We start from the raw sequence: 12,168 nt of genomic DNA, 5'->3' as shown, positions 1-12,168 counted from the left end.
CCAGGCTGTCAACTTACTTTTTGAGTTGTGGTGCCCAGAACTGGACACAGTAATCCACGTGAGGCCTGGCCAAAGCAGAATAGAGTGGCACTATTACTTCCCTAGATCTACACACAAAATACTTCCATTGATGCAGCCTAGAACTGCATTGGCTTTTTAGTGATTTGCTGCATCACACTATTGATTCATGTTCAATTTGTGGTCTACTAAGACTCCTAGATCCTTTTCATATGTACTGTTGTCAAATCAGGTGTCCCTTATCTGACATATGTCCATTTCATTTCCCCCCCCAACTAAATGGCCTCTTAAGATACTATTATGGACGGTAATGAATGCTGCTGAGAAGTCCATCAGGAGCAAGAAGAAAGTGCTCCCACTGTTAAATTGTCAGCATATGTCATTCACCAATGCAGGCAACAATGCTAAGAAAGCTTAGAGTGCCAAAAAAAAAGCCAGTTGTTGTTCTGCCACCACCTGTTCTAAGAGCTTACTTTTAAAAAGAAAGTTTAGAAATGGCCAATAGTTATCTAATGTAGTAGGATTCAGTGAAGGTCTCTTGAACAGCAGTCCTACAACAGTTCTTTTTGAGGAGCTAGAACACATCTTTATTTCAAAGAAGCACTTAATACCTCTACCACAGGACTGGCCAGTATATATTCATCTATAAATAAAAAAAAAATTATGCCCCAGAACTGACCCCAAAATTCCAGGTTGACTTATTTACGGGTCAGTATGGTAATAGCAGCTCTTTCAGATTTCCCCATGTGGTCAGGGGAACAATTTCTTTCTCTCTTGAGCCAAGCAGAAAGAGTCCTGTGTGATTGCTTGCTGTTTGTTTAACAGTTCCTTTCCCAGCAGTGCACCTCTGTTACCCTTGCAGTCTCAGGAGTGAAGGCTAGCTGAAGCAGAAAGCCTCATGGGTGATTGATTGCTGCTTCAACAGTCCCTCTTGCCGCACACGCACACATACATACACTGAAGGAGCCTCCAAGTTTTACCCTCGACTTATCCATGGGTCATGGCAAAATCCATAATTTTGGCCCCAAAATTTGCCCTTGACTTATACATGAGGTTGACTTATAGTCGAGTATTTATGGTAACCAGTTACCTAAGTGGCTATATATGCTAGAGATGTAAAGAATATTCACAGGCTAAGACAGACTAAGACATCACCCTGAGACAGTTGAAGAAAAAAAAATTAAATGGAGCAAACAATTGTCTTTAAACTGGACCTTATTACAAATAGGTCACTTGTCTTTGTCACTTAAAAAAATAAAAAAATAAAAACACACTTGTATTTTTGGGATATGATTCAAGATCACAGTACAGTATTGCAAAAGTGGATGTGTTGGCCAGTGGGTTTAATACAGTAAAGCACAATTGGTCCTCCTTGTTAATTATTAAACAAAAGCATCTAGACAGAGATTTAGGAAATAAAAATTTAAAAAAATTACTGTAACAGATAACTTAAATATCTAGTCTTATGTTGGTTCCACACAAAGTGCACTGTAATACCTGATTTGCAAACAGAACACTTCTTCCTGAACTCTTTCCAAAATCAGAGCTCCCAAAAATGTTTTCAGATTTCTTCCATTTCCCTGTTCCCAACTAGCCTTGATTTTTAACTGGTTGATTGGTTTAAGAAAGAAGCCTCTACGTTACACAGATTTCCCCATAGGCTCCCCACATAGGATTCTGAAGGCTGTCAATAGCAGGCCTTTCACTTCACACTGAGGGATTTCCCACAATCTTGAGGGAAATATATGCCTGGTCATCATGTTTTGGGTTAAAGATTATTTTAGAGATATGATATCGTGTTTGTGCACTGATTACACTGGATGTAACTATGCCTTATTACTATAAATGTATCTTGACTTTAGTTAATTTTCTGTAAGCTCTTGTATTTAATATAAAGAAAACAAAGTGATCAGACTGCAATGAGAAATAGAATTGTTTAAAAATTGGGCCCACAGGAGTGAAAAAGCAATCTATGGACATCTTTACTTACCTCTGTGGCAAATTGTTGCAGTCCACCAATATTAATTGGTCCCTCCTCACTGGCATATAAATTGCATCCGCCCACACAGAGATCTGAAGTTGGGCATACCATCCCACATGTCAGCCCAAGTGGGTTGTCAGAAAAGATCATTTTGGCAGCTCCATAGTAGTTCTGCACAAACAAAAGTACAAAATCATATTAGAAGAACAGTGGAATTTGAGAAAAGCAGTTCTCACTGTTTCATCTGTTCAACAATTGCAGTGTTAACCGCAAAGATTTTTACAATTCTGTTAGCAATTCCATTCCAAAAGTGAACACACATTATCCAGCCACACTAATTTTAAATCCATTTTGCAGCCTTATTTTAAAGACTGAAATATTTTGATTAGTTTTGGTGGATTTTAAGCCCCTCGTTCCCTAGTAGCAAAATGCAGCAATATTGCAGGGCTGGCACAACCTTCCTGTAATAGCACCCTCTATTCCTGAATCAATTACATACAGAAAAACACGAGATAATGTAATTTCATTCCCAATTTTCTTCTCATTCCAGAGGATCCATCAGACATTTCCTATCAATCATGGTTACTTGAATGTTTCCATAAACTCCTCCACAGATCCTCAGCAAAATAAACTTATTAATGTATATAACACATGTGTGTTATGCTATGCAAGCTGTCCATGGGCATACCAGGAATAGTTGGCACACCCTGTATCTCATGCCAAGTAGTATCCCTTATCAGGACACCAATAATTCCCAGGGCCATTGCCATGTGATTCTGTGGCAGCAAAACCAGCTACCCATCTTTTCTTAATTTAATTCTGAATGCAACAAAAATATAGGATTAAATGTAGAAATAATTCCCCCCCATGTGTGTGCACACACAGATTTACTTACCACAAAAAAGGTGGTGCCAAAGGACAGGATAAGATCACAAGATATAAACTGGCATGAAACATTAGTTTTTCACAAAGTGAGAGATAATTCTGAGAATGTAGACAGCACACAAGAGCCAATGTGGTGTAGCGCTTTGTGTGCTAGACTAAAATTCTGGAGACCAGAGTTCAAATCCCTGCTCAGCCCACTGGGGGACCTTGTGCAAATCACACTCTCCCAGCCTTAGGGAGAGACAAAGGCAAACCTCCTCTGAACAAATCTTGCAAAGAACACCCTGTGATAGGTTTGCCTTGAGGTCGCCATAGGTTGCAACAACGGGACAGTAAACTGAAAATAGGTAAAAGGTAAGGTAAAGGTAACCCTGTTGACAAGGTTGTCAAGTGGTGTCTGACCACAGGGGGTGATTCTCATTACCGTTACTAAGCTGAAGAGCCAGCATCATCAGAGACCATTACGTGGGCCATGTGGGCAGCATGATTGCACAGAACGCTGTTTATCTTCCCACCCGAGTGGTACCTATTTATCTACTTACATTGGCATGCTTTCAAACTGCTAGGTTGGCAGAAGCTGCGACTAGTGATGGGACCTCACCCCATCATTCAGCACCCAGGCCTTAAACTGCCAACCTGCTGATCTTGCAATCAACAGAGTCAGCCTCTTAACCACTTGAGCCACTGTATCCCTCAATACTGAAAATACTGGGACCATAAAAAAAAGTCCTGAATGAACAGATCACAAATGTGATTAAAGCCTTGTGGATTTCAGTAAGACTGTCTGGAATCCATATCCCAAAGTGATGTAAGAGAAGAACTGTATATTGATGATTTTCAGTAGCAGCTGCACTCACAGCTGGCCAGCTAGGGGAGAAGGAGAGAGTGCCAGGAATACTCAACTTGCGCCATCCATATGCTTCATGCATCACTTATACATTTTCATACAGTTGCCCAGTCCATCCAAAAACAGACAGAAAATTGGCACCAAATGTTATTAAGTAGCCTTGGGGCAAAGTCTGTTTGGAAAGTCTTTTTTGGCAAAGATTTGGGGTTTGTAGACTTGTGGATGCATTGTTCATGAGCACAACAGTGGCAGACAGACAGAGAGGAGACAAATATTCTTACTTCATTTCTGCATGCTGCCTTACATTAACATTCTACTCAATCTAGCTCCTAACCAACAAGCTACACACTGTCATTTTAAAGCAAGCAATGCATGAAAATATAACTGAATTTATTTGTCAAAATGCTAAAGCCTTTTAGTACATGATGAAAGCTGAAATATCAAATCAGATGTCTTTTTACGCTAAGACTGAAACCTAAAATGGTAGTTACTCATAAGTGTCAAATCAATGCATGCAAATCAGTAACCATTTTAATCTATTAACTAAGGGTTCTCCTTGGAAATCAAGTGGCAACCAATTCAACAGGTAGCTATTTGTTTTTGTCTTTTTCTCATTGCTTTCCTCTAAAACACAATTAATTATATAATAGTTAAAAGACAAATTTTCACATCCTACTATATTTGTGCAGCATCTTCATTAGAATACTTCCATTATGTAAATTCAAATGTTGATTGTTTTCCTCTGTTACTGGATTATTAGTGTGATTAAATTTATGCCAAGATGTATTATTCATTGGTTTTTAAAGCCATTATGTACATTTTATATGGACTGAGAAACCACAGTGAGATACACATCATGGACTCCCACATTACCAAAGACAAAGACAGTGAAGGGGTAACCACTATTCAAAACATCTAATTCTGGACACATTTTGTAGTTCTATATTAAATTATTTCAGAGCTCATAAAAGCACAAAAATATCAAGCAATAAATGACTGAAAGCAAATATTTATATACTAACTAAACAACTTCCTTAACAGTTATGTTGATGATCTGAAAACATCCATTAGCACATTCAACAAGAAAATGTCAAAAGAACTCCTTACCCTGGAACTGAAAGATAAATGTTGTGCATTCTCATATTCTTTGTCCTACCTAATTGGGCAGGTGGGTAAAATACAAAACGTGCCACCATCATTATCTTATTTGAAAGAGCCATGTAAAATGAAGAAAATATTGGGGACATAAAGAACCCAGAAATAAGGAAGGATCTCAATTATAAGCTAATAGAGATTAATAGACTAATTAGAAACCTCTAATAGAGGGCTCTAGATAAGCATGATTTTCTCCCATAAACAATTCAGTGGGAAGTGTTGGCAAACTGATGCCTCCTTAATTTCCCAACAATATGGCTAGTTACAGCCCATGTTAATTATGATGGCAGCTGTAGTGATGATGACACTGAGAGAAACCATCACAGTTTGGTGGTTCAAATGCTGGATTTCTGCATGGGGAGGGAGAAGCATAGCTGCATGGGGTAAACCACCTAGCTGCTGAAGGGGAGCAATAGTGGCAAATGTCACTAAGAAAGGTAAAGTACATTTGAAAAATGAAGAATGACTGATTTTCTGTTGAGATTCAAGCAACTGTGAGCAAGCCACTGATATCTAAAGGTCTCATGAACCAAACACAAGAAAGAAAAGACCACAGGGTAGCTGTGTTGCAGCAAAAATAACACAAAAAATAATCCTCTAGCACATTAAAGACTAAGACATTTATTATCACATAAGCTTCTGTGAGCTATAGCCCATAGTCTCTCAAGTCAGATTAATTAGTCTCAAGACCCCATTGGAATCAGAAAAGATTTCGTTTTTCCCCCTGAACTGTACATTATTAATTGTTCAAGCCATATGCCACAATAATATAATAAAAGCACCATGTACAAAGCAACTGAACACTGAGTTCAACTGAACAGTGGCCACATCATACTGATGAAGAGAAAGAGAATTTTACAAAAAAGAATTGGTGAAGATTATATCCTTGGCAGTGCTCCACCTCCTTTTTCCTATAACTTTTATTCCTCCAGCCAAGAACTATCAAAGTAAAAAACTCAGACTGTAGGTGTCAGACGCTGATAATATTAGGATGCTGCATTTTACTAACTCAGTCAATTGGTCCATCTATGACCAGAAGTGTTTGATCTCAATCAGAGGATAGGGAACATGCTGCTTTTGTGATGTCTGTAATGACAAATCCCATAATCCCCAACCACTGACCAGTGTTGGTTGTCTCTGATGAGAGCTGTGATTCAAAAACATCTGGAGGGCATCAGGGCTCTAAAGGCAAGTGTCTCTCAAAGAACACCAGCAGATTTCTTTTCTATGATCATCTACTTGATCCTCTTAGCTGGAAATAATTAGGAACTGATCTGAAGATTCTCTGTATGGGAAGCATGTACTCTAATGCTGAGCCACAACCCTGTCCTATTTCTTTAAAAAAATATCTATGAGATTAGCTTCTTTTTCAAGATCCAATTGCCATAGAAATTTCAACCTAGTTCTGAAGGACACATGATCCTCAATTTTTACAGCTCAAAGTCTCTCCCCACTCTTCCTTTCCTGTATGTAGTTTAATAGTGTTTCTAGATCTCTCTGGCCTAACTCAGATCATCTCCATTCTGTTCTCTGTGAGTAAGAATTGTCTTGCAGGATTAGGTTAAATTAATTTAGCCCAAAATTCTTTGGCTAATATAAGCCAGGAAGATGTCCTGGGAAGCAAGCAAGAAGGTCCATTATAGACACAGCCTTTTCCTATTTGATCCCAGCAACTGGAAGTCTGAACATGTAAATGAAGTAAACAGACAAACAAATATGGAGCTCCCATTTAGTCACAGCTAAAAGCCACCACTAAGCTTATTATATCAACAAATGTCATTGGGAAAGCATCCACACTAACACAGATCATCTTTGGGAGGGATAACTGGAGTCTCTGTGTACATTGTTAATGGTTATTTCATTGGTTCAGTAGCTTTTTTTGAGAGGAAGTGTATTTTTATTCTCATTTTATAGGCAGAGCAAAAATGAATTAAACAAAGAAATTAGATTACCATATATACTAAACTATAAGTCGACATCATATATAAATTGAGGGCAAGTTTTGGGGCCAAAATTATGGATGATATGACCCGTGGATAAGTCAAGGGCAAAATTTAGGGGCATGTAGCGAAGGATGTAAAGGACAAAGTAAGGAAAAATATGCCAAAGAATTTACAAGATTCCAACAGGGATAACTATTTGTGCACATACTAAAGGCTGGATTGATGAGAGAGTAGAAGGGGGTCGGTCAATTTAATCCAGGGCAGATTAAACTCTTCCCTTTCATCATAACATACACACACACACAGAGTATGAGTACATACAGTAATTCTTCCAATTGTATCTGTTCTTGAACTGCCTGAAATTCTTTCAGAAGTTTAATGTAATAATAACAATCATTTTAATAAAATATTTATTTGTATCCCGCCTCTCCCTTTTTGAGGATCAAGGCGGGTAAACTTTGTTTCACACGCCTGAAAGAGACGGGCCAAACAGAGTGGCTTCAGACTGCTTCAGGGGTGTGGCATGCAGATGACATATGCCCCCCCCCAAGTGGCCAGAAGCTGCTCTGAGGCTGCTGAAGGTGGACCGAAGTCGCCGGCATAAGGAATGGCAAAAAAATCACTTCATCCCAGCAGTTTATTTGAGACTGTGTGAGCAGCCCACTTCAGGATTGGATCATCCAGTCACTGCAGTCCTGGACTAACTGGGGGGCAATTGTGGTGAAGAAGTCAGAGGCCACTTCTAGTGGCTCATCTGCTTCACTCCTCAACGTCTGAAACCATTGCTTCATTTTCCTGCTTCAGAGATTAGGAATAAGAATTGTTCCTTATCTTCCTTTAACCACTGCACTACTATAAAACAGTAGCCAGAGCTTTTGACTGGTATCTTCCAATGTCCACAATTCTCTCCATGCCACCTAGTTACTCAGTCAATGGCTTGTGGGAAGATGTGTGGTCTTCCTACATCTTCCCACTTTTCCAGATGTAGGTTCAGTCATTCACTGATACACACACCATCCTATCACTTATCTGCCTTCGGCCATCCATTTTTCTTTTTCCCACACATTGGCTGGAATCTTGTCACTCCCACTTAAAACAGGCCCACTCAATCAATGTCATTTACCTGTATGTTGTCTCATCAATTAACAGCTGATTCAATGGGTCTACTCTAAAAATGGGAATTACTAATAGGATTTCAGATACAGTGGTGCCTCGGGTTACGAAATTAATTCGTTCCGCGGCCGCTTTCGTAACCCGAAAAGCCTTCGTAAGCCGAAAACCCATAGGCGCTAATGGAGAAAAAGCCGCGGCTCTGCCGCGGCTCCATTTAAAATAGCGCCGAAGTTTTTTCGTAACCCGAAAAAACTTTCGTAACCCGAAACAATAATTCCCTATGGGATTTTTTCGTATCCCGAAAAATTCGTAACCTGGGTATTTCGTATCCCGAGGTACCACTGTACTGTTTCTCCCTTACAGGCTGATTCAGCATTGCACACAGCAAGCATAATCTGTGATTACTCATATTATTTTGCTTTAAAAAACATTATTATAAAGCACAATACTTTCCATTCTATAATTAATTATTTTGATAATCTTTTCATAGCTGTTGATGGATGGGCACATTTAAGAGAGGCTCTTCAGAAGCCCAATATAGAAACCATTACTATCATCACCAGGCTCCTCACCTGCCATTTCCTCTTCTTTCCCTCTGCACAGACTTTGTCAAGCTTTGATTTGGATTTCCTGCATGGCAGGGGGTTGCACTGGATGGCCTTTGCGGTCTCTTCCAACTCTATGATTCTATGATTCTAAACATAAAAGTTGTGGAAAGAGGAGGAAGGAAAGCAACACCTGCAAAAGCTAGAAAAAGCCAAGTGCTCCAGCTATCTGCAAATGGCGCTTTTGGAGCATACCCAAATTATCCAAACTCTGGGAATTATAGCAGATTATTCATCTAGGCAAGTATTGATACTCATGTATGAACTTTTCAGCTTATCCACTAAAAAAGTGAGGAGACAGCCTTAACTCTGAGATGTTCATGTGTTTGTATGTGTGTGATTTCACCTGGCAGATGAATCTTATAATGTTGGCAGATGAATCTTCTAATTTATAATCAGCTGAAAAGCAAAATCCATTTTTCTCCTACTTGTACTTTTCCCTCTTCTTCCACTTCAGGCTACTATTTAAATAGAAATATAACGTGAATCATAGTAGGGAAGACTGATAACTGGCTGCTCAGGGCTGAAGCAGATGGCCCCGTAGGAGCACCTGTGGCCACTCCAGCCATGATCATGTCGGGACCATGGTAACTGCATGACCTGCTTCCAAAGCGGGCCACCGCCTCAGTTCCAAGCCATGCAGGCCAGGAGTTAATACAAACTGGCTCCATTTTAGTCTGGATTTTTACCCTGGAATACGGCAGCTTCCAGATGCTTTTGGGGTGTGCATCATGTAAATACCACACTTCCAAAGTGGCTGGAAGCTGCTTTCTTTGGCCCATGTGTTTTGGGTCTCAGTCTGCTCTCTAGTTGTTCACTATTGATTGGCAATTGCATTGCTAGAGGTATACTTTGCAACAGTTCTCCAACTTTATACTGGACTTGAACACACACACAAAGGATGCCTTTAAATTATTGCATCAGTTTAATAGTAGTCTGAACTCTGAGTGCTCTTTAAATGAGAACTGACTTATGTGAAGCAGGATACACATACACTCTAACTAAATGCTGAACTAGAGGCCAGAGAGTGTTCAGTTTGGCCTACAGGAACTTCTGAACTAAGAAAGTTTGTTTCCAACTTCCAAATGCCTGAGATTATTATTAAGACTTACTAAATATTATTAGGCGGCGATTAAGGGCATCCAATGACTTCATGTCTGAGCCAAGATCTCATCCACATTCTTTTAGCTCACATTTTTAATAACATAACACCAAAATAATTGATCTTATGACCATTCTGATCAAAGCTCCTTTTTTTTCCTGGTGATCCTTGTCCTACTCAACTGTCTTTGGCTTCCCAAATTTGGTTCCTTTTCACATAGACTTCCTTCTACGGTTGAATAAAACTGACCCACTTTGTGTAAGACAAAGACAAAATCACATCCCTACAATCCAATTATTTAACTACAGACACTACTGCCCTTTGAAAGCATGCTGCGATCCCCACCTAATGAGATTCAACTGAACATGAAGTAAGCAGCAAGGCTCTACGTCTGCATCAGGAAGATAGGTCCCCAAATGAATTATGATTATTCAGAGAAGCCTGACGTTTACCATTATTCATCAATAAAAACAGGCTTGGAACTAGAATGCTTTGTAAATGTTTTTTAATTAAATAGATGCCTGCTCATGCTTTGTTTATAAAATGCCTTCTCCTGGGCAATTCCAGAGGAAGACATGCATCTAAGTGGATAGGATGTTTTGTGGTTTCCTTTATCAAAATGTCAATAAGTACTGCATTGGTAACCAAGAGAACAGAAGCCAGCCTTAAACAGACATCAATAATTGGTAGCAGGCAGAGGTGGATCTTCACATGTATCACTTGGAAGCATTACATAATGTGCATGTAAATGAGAATGTTGTTACTTGGGGAAAAAACTATTAAAAGATGTGGGATCAATACTGTTAGACCAGAAGAAATTGCATTTTCTATCAGGAAATGCTCATACCATTTAGAGTTTCCTCCAGTTCTGGCACCAGTTATTTATACTCCACACAGAGACTTCATGACACTGTAGAATTCTTAAATGAATAACTTGATTGTAAGACTAATGACAATGGAACAAATGGTTTTTTTTTTTTTAAAAACCAACCTATCTTTAAATGGAAATGCTACTAATTTCAACAAAATGTGCTTCTAAGAAAACATACATGACTAAATGTTTTGAAGAAAATATGCATATACATTGTAAACTAGAGCTGGAAAAGAGGATGCTTCTCCAAGGTCTCGTTCTTACTTAACAGCAGTGACATAGGATCAGATCTCTGACTGTGACACTTTTTCACACTTATCAATAGCAACAGCAAATACATTTCTATACTGCTTATCAGTGCATTTAAGCACTCTCTAAACTGTTTACAATGTGTAAACTGATTGCCCCCAACAAGCTGGGTACTCATTTTAGTGACCTACGGAAGGATACAAGGCTGGGTGAGTGAACCCTGGAGCCCTGGGATTGAACTCACAAACTTGTGGCTGTGAATGACTACAGTACCAGCATTTAATCACTGTACCACCAGGATGGAGTAAAGTTTCAATCCAGAAAGTATGAAAGACTACATACCACAGCGATAGAGCACATGTTTTGCATTCAAAAGGACCCAGGGTACATAAGACCATAAGAAAAGCCATAGTGGACTATATCAAAGGCCCATCTAGTCCACATTCCGTTCAAACAGTGGGCAGTGTTCAAACAGTTCGCCCTCTGGGAAACAGTCATGATGTAAATAAAGCAGTAAAACCCACCAATCCCTGTGTGCATACATCTCAGCAACTGGTACACAGATACCATACAGCCTATGGTAATAGAAGAGATATATATTTATGCATATCCATCATGATAACCATAACAACTAGATCTCTAACTAGTACTGGAAAAAAATAAGAAAGCCCTGTCAACACAGATGATACTAAAACAGAGGTGCCACAGGTCTAAGTCTGTATAAGGCATCTTCCTTTGGCATGGACCAGCTGTAACCTTCTCATTTAATTATTTCCAAATCATGAAGGAAAGCCTATTAAACCTCATGTCTTATTAAACATGGGTGTGAACAAGCAGTCAGCTGGTGCATGTAACCTGTTTCTCTAGTTTTGTTCCTCTCTTTACAAAAGTAGGGGTAAAAACCACACAGAAATCACTTACCACGATATCCAAGGCACTGGGGTTATGGTTTATTGTACCTTATAGATAATTTTTTAAAGGATTTTAAAATCAATCATAAAAATATGGTTTTATTTAGGCACAATAAACAACCATTCTGGAGTCAGATATCAGTCTGTCTATCTTATCTAGCTTTTGTTATCCTAATTGTACAACAGGAGGGACCAGAGACTGAAAATTCACACAGTGATTTAATGTCCTGCCTATTACTCTGAAGCAGGCCCTGGGTGGTTGATAGGCAAAGAATAAATGCCTTGAATAAATACACAAGTAACCAAAGAAATAAACAAATAATCCAATTGTTTTCAATTATGATTCCTCCCAGTAAGCATAATTCTGCAATCTAGCAATGAAATCTTATACACGGCTACTCAGAACTAAGCCCTGTTAAGTTCAATGAAGCATACTCCTTGAGCCACTTTGTTTCTCAGTCTTGGGTAAAAAGTATAAAGCTGGACAA

The 12,168-nt window shown here is 39.1% G+C and overlaps 1 protein-coding gene across 4 annotated transcripts in view; it reads right to left on the bottom strand.

Moving 5' to 3' along the window:
* The window catches only part of DPYD (dihydropyrimidine dehydrogenase), a 617,920-nt gene that overhangs the window by 409,245 nt on the left and 196,507 nt on the right, over window positions 1–12,168 (bottom strand). For all 4 annotated transcript variants that reach the window (XR_006103753.1, XR_006103752.1, XM_042465740.1 and 1 more), the window contains one exon: window positions 2,009–2,170. Coding sequence is in view for 2 of the 4 variants with exons in the window: in XM_042465740.1 (XP_042321674.1) it covers window positions 2,009–2,170 (162 nt within the window). In the remaining 2 variants the exon portion in view is untranslated. The remainder of the gene's footprint in view (window positions 1–2,008; window positions 2,171–12,168) is intronic.

This window comes from Sceloporus undulatus, chromosome 4 (genome assembly GCF_019175285.1).
Source record: "Sceloporus undulatus isolate JIND9_A2432 ecotype Alabama chromosome 4, SceUnd_v1.1, whole genome shotgun sequence".
Classification (NCBI taxonomy): Eukaryota; Metazoa; Chordata; class Lepidosauria; order Squamata; family Phrynosomatidae; genus Sceloporus; species Sceloporus undulatus.
Note: the sequence above shows the minus strand (reverse complement) of the source record. Positions and strands in the feature narration are given on the sequence as shown.